We start from the raw sequence: 19,228 nt of genomic DNA, 5'->3' as shown, positions 1-19,228 counted from the left end.
AGCTCGGTGTGAGCAGCCTCTGACCATGGTCTGCAACCACAAAGCAAGCACCCAGCACTCCACAGTGACTCCACGAGGGGGTTACAACATGTTGGAGTTTGCTTCAGGCCATGAAAGAAGGCTTTGTCCATAAACCAGTGGCATGAACTTTGTTGGACCAGGTTTGTTGGACCTGGTTACAAGCCACAAAGGGCAGAATTATGGCTACCCAGGAGCTGTGCTCCCACCCAGCAAGGGCAGGCTGCTGCGAGCACCCCTTCAACCAAACCCAGCCTAAAAGGGGGGTCACCTGTGCTCAAAAGCAAATGAGATCAAAAAGGATTCCAGCAGGCGTAAGGACATGAAGGTTATTTTGAAGGCTTCGTGGCCTTCTCTTCTGGCTTGGGGCAGGGCTGAGCTCCCTTGCTGTAGCACTAGGCACTTCTTTTAATGTGTCAAGGGGTTTCTCCTGGTTTCTGACCAGCTGAAGAGACAGCAGAGACCCAGAGAGGGGGGTTTTGCTCTCTGCAAAGCTTTCAGAAGTTGTGCAGAGCCTTCCACTTGGCTAAACCTATTCCCAGCACAGCAAGCTGCAGGAAAAGCACGACTGCTCTGCCTGGATGCAAATGAAGTCTATCAGCATCAAGCCAGTGTTTCAATCAGCACTGGAAGTCTTGAGCAGGGAGAAGCCCTCATCTTCCTTCTGTCCTTCCTTCCCTCTACTTTAGTGCCTCTTTCACAAGCTGCCAAGTCGGCTGAGCTCAGATTAAGTAACCTCATAGGGTCAGTTGGTAGCATCACAGCATCATAGCCTTTATTTGGAAGTACATCATACATGGGGTTTGAGATACCTGTGGTGGTTGAAGCACATCAGTCTCCTCCCAGGCTGAGCAACTACACTGTGTTGGCAGTAAAATGACTTGAGCATTCCTGGATTTCATATGAGACTGGCAGCTAGCTTGGAGACTGGCAGAGTTATTCCTACTAATGGGCTGCTCAAGATGGTAACTAAGGCAGTGAGGGCTGAGTGAGCTTTTAATTAACACCAGTGCTGAACCAAGGGCTCGACCATCAGGTTTGGAGCCCTTTGGCAAAGGCCACCCCACTCAGATCCCTTTGCTTTAGCAGTTCTGTGCCCCCACAGCAACTTGGTACCATGTGGGGTAGCTGGAGGAGGTGCTGTCTGGGGACAGCGTCTGCCCTGGAGCATTAGAAAGGAAGAGGAAACCCCATGGGATTTTATGGAATCTCAGAACCATGAATTTCAGTCCCAGATGCAAAGAAAAAGGATGCTGCTGGGGGGAGCAGACGCTGTCGCACCAGGGCTGCTGCTCACCTTCCCTCTGCCTTACCAAGGGCTGCTCTTTCCTGCTGTCGGAGCAAAGCGTAACCCAAACCCTGTGTTTTCGGCTGCTCTGGCTTCACAGAGCCCTGTGACTTCCAGAAGACACCAACCCCCTCATGCAAACCTAAGAAGAAGCCAAGGCAGCAGCAGGGGTGTAAAGAACAAAGGCTTGTGGCAAGAAAGAAATAGGTGAAAGGCTGAAAGCAAGAGTCTGAAACCCACATGTAAACCAAAAGCAGCGTCACACGTACATGACAGTCTGACGATACAGCACTTTGGGGCAATATTTCAAGAACACAGCTGTCAAAGGAGCAGGTTCCTTGACACAAAGATGGGTCAGGTTGTGCTACAGACATAGGAGTGTTTGGAAGGAGCCCGGCCCAAATCCCTGGCAGCTAAGGAGAGTTTCTTTTACACATCTACTGGCTCATAGCAGCTCATGCCTACGATCTGAAGATGCAGGTAAAGTTATGGCTCTGGGATACATCATCTAAAGTCGACAGAAGCAGAAAGGCATTGAAAAAATCAATGTGACATTTAAATGGCTCAACACTTGGACAGTCTGTATGGCCGTGCAAAACCCCTTCCTTCCCTCCCCAGGTTGGGTTTGGCTGGTGAAGCAGCACGCAGAACTATGACACAAGGAGGAGCATGAAAACATGCAGATCACCTACTAGCCTGCACCACACACCACAGGTGAGTCCCAGCTAAAGGTTTGCTACGAGGGAGATGCTCCCGACCGTACTCTACATCACTTACCACAGGGAAAGCTGAGAAAGTAGGACCGCCTGGTGGGAGGAGGCCTTTTGGAAGGGCAGGGCCCAGGAGGGTCTGCAGGGTCTTGCCAGTGTTACACCATGCACCACAGGCTAAGCACATGGGGAAGGGGAAAGAGAACCACGACCTGGCCCGTGTCACCAGCCGCGTTCGGTCCGGCCTGAATCGCTGTGGCCAAGAAGTCTTTGCGGGTTTTAATTCATCCGAGGTAAAATGAGAGGTGGATCTGGGATAATCCGGGACAAGAAGGGGATAAATGGACTTCTTGGCTCTTCAGTAGGATGGTGTCCAAATGCACGCCGACTTAGTGGAGAGAGGTTCAGTGCACTTGGCTGTGCTCCTGGGCTCTGGACGTGGGGAGGTATGTTCTAGTCGGTGGCCCTAGGAGGAGTTCATCTAAACCCTAAGGTCCATTCATCACACTTGGCTGTGGATCACTGGAGAGAGCTGTCCCTCGTTGTCTTCATAAGAAGTCTGTTAGAACCTCTTTAAGATCCCTCAGTCTAGTGCTGGCCACGAGGGGATATAGAACCTCTGTAAGGAACCCTCGAGGAGGCGTTCCATCCAAAAGGACAATTTGTGTAATTTGGTTTTAATGGATCTAGATCCTGGGCTGCAGGAGGATTTCCCTCTGGCTTCTGCGTGGAGTGAGGAATTGTAATCCTCAGGTGACCCCCCCTCATCCCCTGATCTGTGAGGCTTAAAAAGGCAGAAGTATTTCTTGTGGCCGTTGAGAGCCAGGACGTAGCCCGTATAGTCGCGCTCCAGGAAATGCTTGTCGTACTGGTTTGGAATGGGGGCCGCATCCTGGGCGAACTCTAGCAGGTATTCCAGCCACTCCCGGTGCTTGTCCAGGCTGAGGAAGGAGAAGTGAAGAGAGCTGCTCCTGTGGGAAATGCAGAGGAGAATCATAGAATCAACTGGATTAGAAAAGACCTTCAAGATCAAGTCCAAGCACTGCCAAGGTCACCACTAACCCATGGCACTGAGGCCTTGGCTACATGGGGTGTGAACACTTACAGGGGCAGTGACTCCAGCCCTGCCCTGGGCAGCCTGTTCCAATGCCTGAGCACCCTCTGGGGCAGGAATTGTTCCTCAGCTCCATCTAAACCTGCCCTGGTGCAGCTTGAGGCCATTTCCTCTTGTCCCATCCCTTGTTCCTCGGGAGCAGAGCCCAGCCCCTCCTGGCTCCATCCTCCTGTCACGCACTTGTAGGGAGCCATCAGGTCCCCCCCGAGCCTTCTCCAGACTGAACCCCCCAGGTCCCTCAGCCCTTCCCCATCACACTTGTGCTCCAGGCCCTGCCCCAGCTCCGTTGCCCTTCTCTGGAAACACCCCAGTCACTCAGAGAAGAGGGATGAGCACACCTCCTGAGCCAGGCCACGTTCCTGCTGGACAGGTAACAGGAACAGCTTTTGTCACCAAGGGCAGGCGCAGGGCTGTGGTGCTGCAGCTCCTTTTCCACCCTGGCTCCGCACAGCTGACAACTGCCTGGTGTGTGGCACTCTCATGCTCTCCATTCACTGAAACATGGGCATGCCCAAGGTGGTGGCAGTGCCAGACCTGTCCTGTCACCGTTGCCGAGTACAGGCCGGAAAGGCCACTTGGTTTTCCTCAGCTTGAGGCCACTAAAGAGCACAGCCAGCACCAAGATCCCTCCTGACGGGTGAGCTGACACCACTCCTGCCATGGCCTCAGGGCAGCCCTATGCAAGGTGTTAAAACAGTAGCAGAAACGTGGGCAAGGGCCCCAGCCTACCCTGTGAACGTGTAGACTTCCAGGGCAAACTTCTGAAGGAGGGCAGTTTTGGTTGAGTTGGACAGGATCAAGACCACATTCATGTGACCCGGCCTGAGGCGAACCAAGTTACTGTTGTAGTTGATGTCCGTCAGCTCCGTCACCTCCACAAAGCCCTTTTTGGGAATCCTGCTGCAAAGAAACAGTCACTGAGTGAAAGGGGAATGAGGGACCATGAGGAACCAAGGACAGAGAAAGCATGAACCCACCCCTTGTCCTGAGCTGCCCCTGATAAGCCCTGTAGATAAGGCCAGTTTAACCAGGGCAACAGATCCAGACTTGGCTCCTCAACGCGTCAGGCAGACCTTTACCCTTACCCTAAGGGTGTTGTCTGGGCAAATGTGGTGGGAACTGCTTAATAACTGAGTTGGAGCACCCCTGTCCTCGCTGGCATGGGCAGAAAACAGACGTGGAGAAATTAGGGAGGGAACCTGTTACTCTCTTTGCTGAAGCTTGCATCGTTCTTCTCGGTCTTTGCTGCGGTTTCTTCTTTCTCTGAGGGAGGACTGTCCCTTGTGTCACTGGAATCGCTGCAGAAGAAGATGATCTTGAGTGTGTTTAAGGCACCAGATCAGACTGAGCTGCTCGTGGCTGGACTCCAAGATCCCTGGGAGCCTTCTGGTGTGCACTCACCTGAAAGCCTGAACAATAACAGTGCCAAAGAGGATGAAGAGCGCAGAGAAGAGCAGGGACAGCAGCGGCATCATTTCTCGCCTGAGGGGAAGATGTGCAAACAGCAATCAGGTCTGCGAGTGGCACGAAATCCTCTCTACCCCAAGTAATACTGTGCAGCTTCCCCCAGAGCCTTGGCTTCTTTCCTGGGGTCTTAAAGACAAGCAGGATTTTGAGCTCTGTCCTGCTCCCACCCCTAAGGAGGATCAAAATGGATCCATTTTAAAGAAGGTGACAGGGCAGAGGTGAAAACAACAGATGCATCACGTCTATGCTCGCTCGGCCTTGAGGCTGAAGTACCCAGCAATCAAGGCAGAACCTGATGTCACTGTAGCATCACTGCCCTTCAGCTGCATCTCAAGAAGACAGGTCCCTGGGTGTTTTGATGTGTTTCCTTTCTGTTACTAAGAACCTGCTTCTCCTATGCAGCTGAGCCAGATAACCACAATCCCACTCCCTGTTGAGAGTTAATGCTCAGTCCATACCAGTTACTGTGGAACAAACTATCCCAGCAGTCTGAGAGATAGTCCAGTGTGGAGTAGAGCCATCGGATAAGGAACATCTGTTTAACAAGGATAAAGGAAAAAGCAAATGACAAACTCATTCTCCAGAGCCCTGACAGGAGTCATGCTCCTGAAACAGGGCTGAATTGGCCCAGGATCATGGGACAATTGTGACACCCACAGGCTTCCTTCCTTCCAGGAGCAGGAAAACCTGCAAGGGTCTTGCTTTAGTATATTCAAGTTTAAATAAAGTCAGTGAATGACCATGGGGACCATGGAAAAGGGCAACATGGTTGTTAGGCATCTGGAAAGGCCATGCACTTACGGGAGCCAGCTCATCGTTCAAGTCTGCCAGGACAGTCTCTGAGGAGAGGAGGTTGGGGTCTGTCCTCAGCTGGTCCAGAAGATCCAGGAGGATGAAGTTGTCCTCTTTGCTGCCTTGCCAGGCCTCCTCCAGGGTTTTATAGGCCACCTTCCCTGCGTTATTGCGTCTCTCCAAAATGACCACCTGGATGAGGCAATAACACCAGGGGTGTCAGAGCAAAGGGACTTGATTTATCAAGACAGATGTTATACTTCAAATCGCTGCCCAGAATTAGGTGTCAGATCAAGGTATAGCATCCTACATAAAATGACATTACATAGAACTGTTGCAGTATAGTCCAGAGGAGGCCACGAGGACGATCAGGGGCTGGAGCACCTCCTGTATGAACATAGGCTGAGAACACTGGGGCTGTTCAGCCTGGAGAAAAGAAGGCTGCACAGAGACCTCAGAGCAGCTTCCAGTGTCTGAAGGGGGCTACAAGGATGCTGCAGAGGGACTCTTCATCAGGGACTGTAGCAATAGGACAAGGGGAGATGGGTTCAAACAAACAGGGAAAGTTCAGGTTGGAGATAAGGCAGAAGCTCTTCCCTGTGAGGGTGCTGAGGCTCTGGCACAGGGTGCCCAGAGAAGCTGTGGCTGCCCCATCCCTGGCAGTGTTCAAGGCCAGGTTGGACACAGGGGCTTGGAGCTAGATGATCTTAAGATCCTTTCCAACCCAAACCATTCTGTGGTTCTATGACAGATGAAGGGAAAAAAAAAATCCAAGAGGAAGCCCTCACAGCTGATTTTCCCCGATACTTCTCCTCATCCATCAAGAAGGCGTCTGCAAATTCTGGCTGCCGATCATTGTAGCTGTGCACAAACTTCAGTGTGTCTTTTGTGTTGGCCACAGCAAAACTCAAAAATGCTTCATAAGCCTCAGCAAACTTTTCTCCTTCTCCAGTAAGCAGGACCACGCAGTGCCTAGACAACACAAGGAGATGGAGGATTAGGAATCATTCTGGATGTGAGAGGAAACAACTGTCCCCTTTCTGCTACCTGGAATGATCCCGATAAGCCAGAACCCCATCGAACAATGTGGATCCTGGAGGCTTTAGGAGCAGACTCAGAGCTTCAGGAACAAAACAGGGGACATGCGACACCCACACAGCCTTACTTTCGCTGACGGTGAGACTTCTTCACAGGACACAGCTCCTGGAACAGCCTCTGGTTGGTGAGCCTGGCCACCATGAGGAACTTATTTTGCGAAAGGAAGTCATCAATGAGCTGCTTCTTCATATCTCGTGCCTGGTGAGGACAGAGAAAGCAGAAGTCAGAGATGAGCGGGATGAGGAGAAGAGAGCACTTGTGATATTCCTGTCTAAGCCTGGGGAAAGCTGCCAGCCATTACAACCCTCACTGAAATCTCACCCCCTGAGACATTCTGGGGCCCTGAGACTGAGAAGCGACCTCTGGCCACCCTCCTCACAAGGGCAGACACCACAGCTGATGCCTGCTGAGCTTCCTCCCTCCTAAGGGTTGCTCTCTGCCTCTGCCAAAGGATGAATTCACACTGAGAATGAATGCTGTTCACTCTGAAGTGCCCCACTGACAAACCCCTCAGTGCCTGCTCAGTCAGAAACCCTCAGCTCTGATTCACAGCAGCTCCTGGAGAGGGCTCTGTGCAATACCTGTACAACATCAGCGGGCTTGTCAATGTGCTCCTTGAAGATCATCATGGTGGGGGTGTAGACGTTGATGTTGTACTGACTGGACAACTCTTCAGTGCCTCGGAGTCCCACATACACGTAACCAAAGGAAAAGTAATCTCGGTAGGCAAAGGCAGTCAGCTGGGAGGGAAGAAAGCACTGGTGTGTGGTTGTGTGAGAGAGCAAAACACATTTTCTCCCTCATGAGCCCACAGTGATTTTGCTTCAGGAACATCCCTCACTGTTTAAAAGAAAACAGGCTTTCACTCACACAAATTAGATGTGCCACAAGAGATGTTTCACTACCAGCAGAGGTTTGTACACACCTCTACTGCCACTGCCTCCAAAAACCACCCGCACTTTGGCATCCACTAAAGGTACATCCGTGGCAGGACAGAGGAACAAACTCTAAATGAAGTCAGTCATCCAGCTGTGCTGTATTCAAGTGACACAAATCATCTCTGCTAGAACCACTCTGCAGTGTTTGGAGGCATCAGTCTGCCTCTGCTCACAGTGAGACTGCATTTTCTTTTGGAAGAGCTGGGTTTATGAGCAAGTCAACAACGCAGCAATAGAAATTCCATTACCTTGTACAATAATGGCACAACTGGCATGTGATCAAACAGAAGGACGTGGGGCTTGTTTTCTTTCTTCCAGTTGGACAGAAAGTGGATGTAGTTCTTATCTGTGATCTTGAAATAGAATTGGAATGTTAGTTTGAGCTCTGAGCCATCAGACACACACAGTGCTCTGCGATGAGCTGTCCCAGAACTGAGCCCCAAAAGCTGGGTGTTGCAGAAAGCAGACTGTGGGTCTCTCTTTATAACAGCTATGTCTCATCTGTGCTTCTTGATACAGGAAATTAATTAAAACCATCAGTCTTGACCCCCTACTGACCCTCTTTGTCACTGCACCTCTGTCAATGCCATTTCTAGACCACTGTCATTCTGTTTGCTGGGGCCATAGGCTTTATATTTAGGTGGAAGCCAAGAGTTAGCAGTCACCTGTGAGCTCCATCAAACCTTCTCTGTTTCAACCATGGTACCTCTCTGACCTAGAGGAAGGAGAGAAAAGGGAGACCACAGCTTGTTGAGGGGCCTGCAAGGAGAGGAGCAGGCTGCTGCTGTTGGTGATGGCTGTGGGAGAGAACATGAAGAAGATGGGGCTAAAACTCAAACACCCAGATCACAGCCAGAGCATGCTGAAAGTGGAGGTGGATGAGACCTGAGCTGGCTGGATGTAAGCCTGAGAAAGAAGGGAAGTGAAATTCAGTAGGCAGGCAGGGCATGACTGTGGATTCCTAACTTTCCTACGGCTCTGGCAGCCATGGGGCACAACAGCTGGGAGAACAGCAGGCATGCCACGTAGTAATGGGATCAGCCCTTTTGCCATGAGAAGTGTGACAGAGCCATGTCACACGGTTGCTTCTGAAAGTTCCAGGGTCTGTAGCTGTAATTACAGCTCTTGGAATGCCTCGCTTCCCTGGCCCTGGTTGGATGTTCTCATAGTCGTGATGTAGATCAGCTCAGGGGCTGAATGGAACAGATCAGCCAAAGCAACAGCAAAGGAGAGCTGAACGCACACACACAGAAGCAGCACACCCCACCCATGCTGGAGCACACCTTTTCCACAAGATTCCCGGGCAGGAGGTTCTCCACGAACTGCCGCAGGTTTTCCCGAACCACAGCATTGTGGAAGAAGGTGATTTTCCCGTTGATGAGCCCCAGCAGGGAGGGGGTGCTGTGTGCACCCAGGTGATGGGCGAGGCGCCTCTCGTACCCAGCATGAACGACCCCGATCCCTGCTCCTGCAAAGGAGAACGGCTTCATGTGAAAGTCACCCCAACACCCAGCAGGAAACAAGGGCTGAAGAGCTGTGCCCTTGCCCAGTACCCTGCCTGGGAGTTACTCATGGGACCATCCCTTGGTAATCTCTGCTCTCCTCTCACAACCCTTGAAAGTTTAAACTGATGCATTCAAATTCATGCATTTAAAATTCACAGCTTTAGAGTCATAGAATCAACCAGGTTGGAAAAGCCCTTTAAGCTCATCCAGTCCAACCCTTACCCCAGCACTGCCAAGGCCACCCCTAACCCATGGCACTGAGGCCTCGTCTCCACCGTGTGTGAACACTTGCAGGGACGGTGACTGCAGCCCTGCCCTGGGCAGCCTGTTCCAATGCCTGAGCACCCTCTGGGGCAGGAATTGTTCCTCAGCTCCATCCAAACCTGCCCTGGTGCAGCTTGAGGCCATTTCCTCTTGTCCTGTCACTTGTTCCTTGGGAGAAGAGAGGACACACTGTCCTCTTTTGCTCTGTCCTCTGGTATTTCACAAGCTACATTAAAAGCAGAAAAATCTCAGTAAAGGGGAACAACCCTGCCTTTGTCTCCTGCTGCCTGTTGAGTTTGTGCTTGTCTGGAAGCGCTTGCAAGCAACAGCTATGGGGAAAACAAGGAAGCTGGGTGGAGAGACAAAGACAAAATACCTCCTTAGCATCCAGATGTGTTGAATAGTCTCAAAACTTCACTGGGTGGTAGCAGCCCTAACGTTGAGGGCATATTGTGCAGGGAGTTGAGCTTTTCAAAGCCATCCAAGAGTAGGACAAAGAGCAATACAGCGCTTCCAATGGTGGCCTAACCTCATGGTGGCACAGTTGGCCTTGGCCACACCATCACTTATGGTTGTCAATGTTGGATTAAGGCACCTGCCGTAGGGTCGGGAGAAACAGCACCTTGCCCTTGTGATCTATGGGCCTAGTTTTCTCCTCGTTTCTAGCCTGTAACCTCATTGATTATTAGCTGGAAGTGTGCGCTTGCAGACCAGAAACCAACTGTGTCCTGGGCTGCAAACCCAGCAGTGTGACCAGCAGGTCAAGGGAGGTGATCCTGCCCCTCTGATCTGATCTGGGGAGTCCACACTTGCAGCACTGTGTGCAGTTCTGGTATCCTCAACATAAGAAGGAGATGGAGCTGCTGGAGCAAGTCCAGAGGAGGCCATGAGGATGATCAGGGGCTGGAGCACCTCCTGTATGGAAACAGGCTGAGAACACTGGGGCTGTTCAGCCTGGAGAAGCTGCGTGGAGACCTCAGAGCAGCTTCCAGTGTCTGAAGGGGGCTACAAGGATGCTGGAGAGGGACTCTTCATCAGGGACTGTAGCAATAGGCCAAGGGGTGATGGGTTCAAACTGAAATAGGGGAAAGTTCCGTTTGGAGAAAAGGCAGAAGCTCTTCCCTGTGAGGGTGCTGAGGCGCTGGCACAGGGTGCCCAGAGAAGCTGTGTCTCCTCATCCCTGGCAGTGTTCAAAGACCAGGTTGGACACAGGGGCTTGGAGCAAGCTGCTCTAGTGGAAGGGGTCCCTGCCCGTGGCAGGGGTTGAAGCTGGATGAGCTTTAAGATCCCTTCTAACCCAAGCTATTCTATGAGTCTATAATTACTAACATTTGTAAAATCATTAGGATAAAACCCCAAAGAAATCTAAAGGTTAAACTTAGTCCTCCAAAGCCAAACGCGATGACCACAGCCTTGCTGGCCGAGGGACATGAGCTCCGCCGAACGGCCTAATCCTTACCCAGTGCCTCCAATTCCTGAGCAACCTCCTTCCACACGGGCTCGATGTGGATGCAGCTGAAGCACCAGTCCGAGGTGATTTTAATGAGGTAAGGTTTCTTGAAGCTATCCGGCACAATTTCATTGATGTAGTGGGAAAAGTGGAGCAGATACTTCTCGTCGGAGGTGTCGCGTCTCTCCGAGTTGAAAGGGAAGTGGAAGAAGGACTCGTCGAAATAGAATCCTTCATGGAAGCGGTGGAACTGGCGATGCTGGTGCTGAGAGTAGCCCTGGCTTTCCCCAGCATCTCCGTAGCGATCAAAGTTTGCCCTTTTCTCCTCGTTGGAAAGGATCTGGGAAGTAAATGATATAAGAATGCTTGGCTGAAAGCATGAGGGGAAGCACCTCAACAACAACCCCTTAGTAATAATTGCAGCTGTGGAAGGACGGGCTATGAGGGAAGGTGCAGCCTCTGCCATGTTTCAGAAGGGTAAATGTGCTGGAAAAGGGGAACTACTGCATTGCCTCTGGGCTTGCTGTGACAAACAGTGGTAAAAGCCTGAAGAAAAGGAGCCTCTGAAGGAAGAATGCTCTGCTGCTCCTGAATGTCACGCTGCCTGAGCGTTAATGCTCTTTTCTGGAGCAGCTTTTGCTGACATCTGCTTGACCATGGAGGGTTTTCTCAAGGCACCGTTGAGAATGACATCTCAATGAATCTTGTAGCAATGAGCAAAGCTTCCTGCAGAGAAACTGTATTCTTCAGCTGGGAGACAAGGCTTTGCTTTGATTTCCACAGGCTCCACCACTTACCATGGACATACTGAGTCACTGTGCCAGAGCAGTGTGTAAATAGCTACTTATGCAAAGGATAATCTGAAGTGACTAAAGCCCTGCAGTGATTCGAGTTGCTTACACCATTCCCAAATGCTTAGATGAATGTGTGACATGGACAGCAGGGCTGCCCAGCTGCTCTGTGCTCAGTGAATACCTGCTCTGCCCTCGTTTGAGGTGTCTGAGTAAGAACTGGGCACACCTGGAGTAAACTATTTGTGAGGCCACACTGGTGATGTCCAGTGGCTCTCTGTTGAGACAGCAGAGGATGCTGTCAGTAGCAGCCAGCTCCACGGGGTTGAGTGTCTTTCCCATGCAGACATACCCAGAAAAAGGAGGTCACTTCGCCTCTAATGACAGTGGGTGTTTAGGGACAAGCACGTGTTACCTCGTAAGCTTTGCTGATCTGGATGAATTTGTCCTCTGCTCCCGGGTCCTTGTTTTTGTCAGGGTGCCTATGAGACAGAACCAGAGCAAAAAGGGGTCAGTGGTGCCCCCGGGGGGGCAGAGCAAGCCATCAGCCTCCCTCCATGCAGCAGCATCCCCTGAGACGGAGATGGGGTTTTATACCTGGCACGTGCTCTCCCTGCCCAAATCCCAAATCCCAAACCGAAACCAGCACTGGGACATGTGCTGTGTGCCTGCGGACCTGCCCCTCTATCTGATCCCTCCCTGTGATGAGGGAGGGTGAATGCGTCCCATTGCTGCTGCCACACGTGTCTGTTGTGTTCCTCCTGGAAAACACCTCCTGCTGCAGCCCTCAGAATCATAGAATCAAGCAGGTTGGAAAAGACCTTTAAGCTCATCCAGTCCAACCTTTACCCCAGCACTGCCAAGGCCACCACTAACCCATGGCACTGAGGCCTTGTCTCCACGGGGTGTGAACACTTACAGGGACGGTGACTGCAGCCCTGCCCTGGGCAGCCTGTTCCAATGCCTGAGCACCCTCTGGGGCAGGAATTGTTCCTCAGCTCCATCTAAACCTGCCCTGGTGCAGCTTGAGGCCGTTTCCTCTTGTCCCATCCCTTGTTCCTTGGGAGCAGAGCCCAACCCCTCCTGTCAGGCACTTGTAGGGAGCCATCAGGCCCCCCCTGAGCCTTCTGTTCTCCAGACTGAACCCCCCAGGTCCCTCAGCCCTTCCCCATCACCCCTGTGCTCCAGGCCCTGCACCAGCTCCAGTGCCCTTCTCTGGCCCTGCTCCACCACCTCAATGTCTCTCTTGGACTGAGGGGCCCAGAGCTGAAGACAGGATTTGAGGTGCAGCCTCACCAGTGCTCAGTGCAGGGGCACAATCCCCGCCCTGGCCCTGCTGCCGCACTGGTGCTGATCCAGGCCAGGATGCTGGGGGCTTCCTGGGCACAAGCTGCTCATGTTCAGCTCCATCAATCAGCACCCCAGCTCCTTTCCCATGAGCAGCTTCCAGCCACCCTTCCCCAGGCCTGGAGCATTCCATGGGGTTGTTGTGACCCGAGTGCAAGCGCCGGCACTGCCCTACTTGACCCTCATCCCCCGTTCACAGCTCCCTTCGCATGCAGGGGCTTGGCTTGTCCTTGCCCAGCGAGACTCACCCCCTCGTGTGTTAAAGGCTCCCTGCTCAGGCGGGGAGCGTTCTCCCCACAGCCAGGGTTTTACACCCGGATCGCGCTGTCACGGCCCCTGCTCGCCTCAGCACGACCGAGACGCGTTTGAGGGGAGCGCGGCGCTGAGCTCAAGCCTCGGACTTGTGGGCGCGGCGGCCACCACCGCCCCCCCAGACACGGCCCGACCCTGCCAACCGAGAGGCCGCGGCCCGGCCCCTCCGTGCGTCCGCCCGCGGGCACGTACCACTCCCGGGCGAGCCGCTTGTAGGCCTTCTTGATGTCGGCCTGGCTGGAGCTGCGGCCGACCCCGAGCACGCGGTACGGGTCGAAGTCCCCCGCCGCGGCCTGCGCCCCCAGCGCCGCCAGCAGCAGCGCCGCGGCCCAGGCCAGGCCGGCCCGGCCCAGCTCCATGGCTGCGGCGGGGGGGACGGGGGGGACGGGGAACGCGGACACCGGGCACCGGACGGGCCGCCCTCAGCCTGCGCCGCCGCTTCCGGCGCGCCCGCCCCGCCGTCACCATGGAGACGGCGGCGGTTCCGGTTGCAGCGGGCGGGGAGCGGCCATGGAGGAGGCGCAGCGCCGGGCCCTGCGGCGCGGCCGGGCGAGGCTGGTGGCGGCGCTGCGGGTGGCTCCGCTCTGGGGCCCGCTGCAGGAGCGCGGCCTCTTCACCCGGCCCATGGTGGAGGACGTGCAGGTGAGGGGGGGAGCACCGCGTGTGCGCCCCGGGGGCCCTTGTCTCTAGGGGCAGGCCCCAGGTAGGGCCCCGATGCCCCCCGTGCTGGGGACGGGCACCCGCCGGTGTCCTCTCAGGCCGCAGGTAGCGCCCCGTGTGTCCCCATGCTGGGGCCAGGCCGGGGGAGCTGCCCTTGTCCCTCCCTACCATGGGCCCTAAAGGTCGGAGCTGTGACACCTACCCCGGGTCTTGACTCTTCCTGCTCTCCCCCTGGGTGTCCATCCCAGCCTGGTGACGGGGGTAAGGGGCCCCGTGTCCCCTCTCAGTTACTGGGGATGTCAGTGCCCTCTCCCGCGGGGGCTCCCTCCCCACTTGCCCTCCCTATGGTGGGCTCTATGGGGCAGGCAGCCAGGGGTTGTGGTCGGAGGGGTCCAGGGCTGGGGTTTGGGTGGTTGCTGGCGAGATCTGTGACTGTGTCCGTTGGGTCTCGGTCTCATTCACCCTGTGTGGAGGTTTCCTCTCCATGGAGATCAGAGGGAAAGGCTGGCCCAGCAGCACACCGTGGCTCGATGTTGCTCTGTAATCCTGGGTTTTCCTCCTCTGCAGAGCGCTGGCAGCCGAGGAGAGCAAGCCCGGCAGCTGGTCATTGACCTGGAGACTCGAGGAAAGCGGGCTTTCCCTGTATTCCTCTCCATCCTGCGGGACACAGGGCAGGGCGACCTCGCAGACATGCTGACCGAGGAGTGTGGGTGCCCATCGGCACCACCCCAGCTGGTAGACCTGAGGCCTGTCGAGCTGGAGTTACATGGAGGACATCATCCTAAAAGTAAGACTTGAGGGTGTGACCGGTTTCTGGGCAAACAGCAATATGTGGGGTGGCAGAGAGGGAGACTCCACAGCCCCCCTGGGCGGCCTGTGCCAGGGCTCTGCCACCCTCAATGGAAAGATGTTCTTGCTCATGTTGAGGTGAAACTTGCTGTGGTTTAGTTTGTGGCCATTGCTCCTCATCCTGTCACTGGGCACCACTGGAAAGAGTCTGGCACCATCCTGCTGGCGCCCACCTTTGAGCTATTGATGTGCATTGATGAGATCCCCTCTCAGGCTGCTCTTCTCTGCACTAATCAGGCCCAGCTCCTGCAATCTCCCCTCATGAGAGAGATGCTCCAGAGTCCTGAGCATCCTTGTGGCCTCGGCTGGACCCTCTCCAGTAGCTCCTTGTCTTTCTTGTACTCAGGAGCCCAGAGCTGGACTCAGGACTCCAGATGTGGCCTCATCAGGGTTGAGTAGAGAGGGAGGATCACCTCAACCTGCTGCCACGCACCCTTGTCTGTGGTTTTGCACAGGATTTCCCCAGTACCTTGGTGAGAATGGATTTTGCCATGTCCTCACCACCTTGTGCACCTCTGTATCTGCGTGGGGATCCAGCTTGTGTAGTTGTGAGAAGAAACTTGAGTCTGTGAAACCCTGCAAAGGGAAAACAGATGTGATGTGACCTTGCGGCATCACAGCAGGGTCCTTTTGGGGACCCTGGGTTGCTTACTTGTATCATGAAGTCAGAAGGGGGAGAAGTGAGATCTGCCTGATCTCTGTCTTTACAGATGTGAACCTTCCAGAACATTTGTCCATCCCGGTGCAAGCAGAGAGTGAAAGACCACGGGTACCTCCTGTGCCAGTCCGGGGTAAGCCATGGCCCAGGCTGTTCCGGAGGGCCAGGGAATTCATACACATCACCAATGTGTCAGGGCCGACAGGGAAGGAACGATGTGGATATTGGGAGGAAGGTGGACAACAGCTGGCTGTGGAGTGTGGGAGAGCTAAGTCCTGTGTCTGTTGTGTTGTAGGTTTGGCTGTTGACAAGTGGAACCGCGATCTGGTCAGTATTTGGTTGGGCTGAAAACATTCGCTATTAAGCAAAGGCTTTGGGCCTTGTGGGTGGCTGCCAGGAAATAACCCTGGGATAGCTGGTTCTTGCTCTGTGTCATCTGAGCCATTGCTCAGGGTCACAAGGATGCTCAGGGATCTGGAGCATCCAACCTGATGATCCTGTCACGGATTCTGTTTAGACTTTGGAAGCATAGGGCTGAGGGTAGCCCTCATGAGATTCCTGTGGTGCTGCTGTTGATGGTAAAGATGAGTCTGGGGGAGATTTTTCTACCCCATTCTCAGCTCCTCACATGGGCTGTTGTGGTCACATTTGATGACAATGCCTAAAAAATACCCTCTAGAAGCTTCAGCTTGCCATTGGAGACTCGGTGAAGAAGCAGCTGCTTTCCACAAATTTCCACCCTATTTGGTGGGTGGTTTTGCATTCCCTACTGCTGATAACAACGTGTGCCTGCAGCATGGAGCCTCTTATCCATACTTAGGCTTGGAGAGATGAAAAAGCTGTGAACTGAGGTGCTTTAAGGACTCCTGTTCCTCCTTGGCACTGCATCCTGCAGGAATAGCCAGCAGGCACTCGAACGAGAGGGTGTTTAACTGCAGTGTGTGCCTGGCAGGTTTACCAGCTGAGAGCGGATCCGTGCGGGCGCTGTCTGATCCTCAACAACATCAACTTCACCACAGGCTCAGGTCTGTCCACTCGCCACGGCTCCAACGTGGACTGTGAGAAGCTGGAAAAGCGCTTCAGGGCCTTGAGCTTTGATGTCCTGACTCAGAGGGATCTGGAAGCTCAGGTGAGGCCGCTGCATTTTGCTCATGGAAGTGTGTGTGATGGGAAATGTGCCCATGTTGGGAGCGTGCTGAAAACAAGGGCCTGTAGGGACAGGGCAAGGGGAATGGCTTTACCCTGCCAGAGGAGAGATTGAGATGAGCTCTTTGGCAGAAGCTCTTCCCTGTGAGGGTGCTGAGGCGCTGGCACAGGGTGCCCAGAGAAGCTGTGGCTGCCCCATCCCTGGCAGTGTTCAAGGCCAGGTTGGACACAGGGGCTTGGAGCAAGCTGCTCTAGGGGAAGGTGTCCCTGCCTGTGGCAGGGGTTGGAGCTGGATGAGCTTTAAGGTCCCTTCCAACCCAAACCAGTCTGTGATAAGAGCAGTGCCCAGCAGCAATCTGTGGTATGGTTTGAGCAGCTGTTACCGTGATGTTTCCTGTGCAGGCCATGGTTTCAGAGCTGCAGAAGCTGGCACGGCAGGACCACAGCACCCTGGACTGCTGCACTGTGGTCATCCTCTCCCATGGCTGTCAGGTGGGTCCTTCTCGTCTCTCCCTTTGCCCATTAGTCAGGCTGCCTGCATGGGAACAGGATCATTCCGAAGGTTTTCTGCTCCCCTGCCTCTGCACATTGAGTTACATTTTGCATCTGGGTTGAGGATTCAAATTGAACTGCTTCTGCTATGTGCTGCTTCTCCAGCACAGTCTGATCCAACCTTGCCAATTCTCCCTTTTGGAAGCTGGGCTATATAATTTGTAGCTGAATGACAGCCCCGGAGTGAAGGGAGGCAGAGCTGACCCTCACGCTGTGCCCATTCAGGCCTTACTTTGTCTCCAGCTCTGATGGGGAAGATGCTATCAATATCTCAAGCATGAGGCCTCGCAGAATGAGGAGGGGAGAGTCACTGTTAGGAAAATGGTGGATGTTAAGTGCCTGTTGTCCCAGAGGATGAAAAACCCCATTGCTGGAAGAGGTGGGATAGGAGTTGGGCAACAGGACGATGGGTGTTAGCATGTTTCAGACAATGCTGGGCTGTCCCCTCACCCTGACAAGGAGCAAATGTGTTCTGGGAACTTCAGGCTGCAGAGCACCCATCAGAGATGGGTTCCCTCGGAGCTGGCCTCCCCTTCTGCATTCCTAGCTCCTGGATTTTCCTCTTGCAGACGAGCCATGTTCAGTTCCCCGGAGGCGTTTATGGAACAGATGGAAAACCAATTCCAATAGAAAAGATTGTGAACTATTTCAATGGGTCCAATTGCCCGAGTCTGAGAGGAAAACCCAAACTCTTCTTCATCCAAGCCTGTGGTGGAGGTGAATCTTTGTTTTGGCGCTGGTAGCGCATTTGTTTTGGCTCTGGTAGTCCCTCTCAGCCACCCTTGGATCCCCCTTCAGACACTGGAAGCTGCTCTGAGGTCTCCACACAGCTTCTCTTCTTCAGGCTGAACAGCCCCAGTGTTCTCAGCCTGTCTCTATACAGGAGCTACTCCACCCCCTGATCATCCTCCTGGCCTCCAGTCGTCTCACCATTGACCAATTGAGTAATATGAACATTGGGAACTGACTTGTTCCTGCCTTTCGCAGAGCAGAGAGATCGAGGCTTTGTAGTGGATTCCAGTTCACCTGGAGATGAAGCTCCCGGAGGTTCTGTGGAGTCGGATGCGACTCCTTTCCAGGCTCCATCAGGTAACACGGATGAGCCAGATGCTGTAGCCAGTTTGCCCACTCCCAGTGACATCTTGGTCTCCTACTCAACTTTTCCAGGTGAGATCCCCAGAGGAACTGGCCAAATGTTGGAGATTTGTAGCCAAAGTTGGGGGAGGTTTGGGGCAATTGGAGATGGCAGGAACTGAGTGAGACGAGAACATAAAACTGTCTTTGGCAGTGATGTTCTCATTCTTCCTCTGCAGGTTTTGTCTCCTGGAGAGAGGTGTCGAGTGGCTCCTGGTATGTGGAAACCCTGGACAGTGTGCTGGAGCAATATGCCCCTTCGGAAGACCTGCTGAACATGTTACTGCGGGTGAGTGTCAAAGTCCAAGCTCGTGGAACTTGGGTCACTGTTACAAGCTTGCTGCCATGTGTCCAGGCAGATCACGCCCTTGGGGAAGTCCTGCTGGTTCTCCTGTTCCTGGAGATGTCCATGGTGCTCGCTTGCACTCTGTGGTACTCCTAATGGTACTCGCTATGGTACATATGTACCCATCACCCCTTGTCCTATTGCTCCAGTCCCTGATGAAGAGTTCCTCTCCAGCATCCTTGTAGCCCCCTTCAGACACTGGAAGCTGCTTTGAGTTCTCCACGCATCCCTGAGTTCCCTGTCCTTCCTGCTCCTCATCCACTCTCCTCCTGTTCTCAGGTGGCCAATGCTGTCTCTGCCAAGGGGAAGTACAAGCAGATCCCAGGCTGCTTCAACTTCCTTCGTAAAAAATTCTTCTTCAAGTGCAAATGATGCTCTGAGGATCCTGCCAAGCTCCAGAGCTGCTTCCCCTGCAGCCAGAGGAAACCTGCTCCCACCAGGACTGCATCCATGCTCCCGGTGTCATCTCTGTCTGTCGAGATGTTTGTCTTGAGAAATGTCACCTGTGAATGCTGTGAAACAGGGAGGAGATGGAGACTGGCGCCGTGCTGATGGGAAATGGTATGGATGGAGCAGGGGCAGCACGTGCTGGCCCAGAGCCTCTGTGCTCGCAGAGGAGAGCACCTCCAGCTCGCTGCAATGCGCCTGTGCTCAGCCTCAGGGTATTTTGTTTAGTGACTGCCAAACTTGTGGCCTTCTCTGCCTGGAAAACAAACTGATGGGATCAAAGTCTGGCACAAGTGGCACGGAATGATTTTTGTAATTGAAATTTCCAATAAAACACGATGG

At 53.7% G+C, this 19,228-nt stretch overlaps 2 protein-coding genes across 2 annotated transcripts in view; one reads left to right on the top strand and one right to left on the bottom strand.

Moving 5' to 3' along the window:
• Positions 1-19,011, top strand: part of CASP9 (caspase 9) — a 47,240-nt gene extending 28,229 nt beyond the window's left edge. Inside the window, exons 2-11 of the mRNA XM_057408088.1 lie at positions 13,604-13,736; positions 14,322-14,541; positions 15,314-15,394; positions 15,557-15,588; positions 16,214-16,390; positions 16,810-16,899; positions 17,529-17,676; positions 17,947-18,126; positions 18,273-18,382; positions 18,719-19,011. Coding sequence (XP_057264071.1) covers positions 13,605-13,736; positions 14,322-14,541; positions 15,314-15,394; positions 15,557-15,588; positions 16,214-16,390; positions 16,810-16,899; positions 17,529-17,676; positions 17,947-18,126; positions 18,273-18,382; positions 18,719-18,811 — 1,263 coding nt within the window. The 5' untranslated portion in view covers position 13,604 and the 3' untranslated portion in view covers positions 18,812-19,011. The remainder of the gene's footprint in view (positions 1-13,603; positions 13,737-14,321; positions 14,542-15,313; positions 15,395-15,556; positions 15,589-16,213; positions 16,391-16,809; positions 16,900-17,528; positions 17,677-17,946; positions 18,127-18,272; positions 18,383-18,718) is intronic.
• On the bottom strand, positions 1,640-13,462 carry LOC130598566 (dnaJ homolog subfamily C member 16). The gene is made up of 14 exons (XM_057408082.1): positions 13,287-13,462; positions 11,851-11,917; positions 10,654-10,984; positions 8,709-8,893; positions 7,674-7,778; positions 7,069-7,227; positions 6,555-6,685; positions 6,178-6,361; positions 5,399-5,581; positions 5,056-5,132; positions 4,532-4,612; positions 4,330-4,428; positions 3,860-4,030; positions 1,640-2,987 (listed from the first exon to the last, which is right to left on the bottom strand). The coding sequence occupies exons 1-14, from the start codon at positions 13,451-13,453 to the stop codon at positions 2,600-2,602; spliced, it is 2,328 nt and encodes a 775-aa protein (XP_057264065.1). The 5' UTR covers positions 13,454-13,462; the 3' UTR covers positions 1,640-2,599.
• Positions 19,012-19,228: the final 217 nt, after the last annotated feature.

Source organism: Pezoporus wallicus, unplaced genomic scaffold (assembly GCF_028554395.1).
Source record: "Pezoporus wallicus isolate ANWC-B61680 ecotype Strahan unplaced genomic scaffold, APGP_CSIRO_Pwel_v1 contig_13381, whole genome shotgun sequence".
Classification (NCBI taxonomy): Eukaryota; Metazoa; Chordata; class Aves; order Psittaciformes; family Psittacidae; genus Pezoporus; species Pezoporus wallicus.
This window is presented reverse-complemented; position numbering and strand designations above follow the sequence as displayed.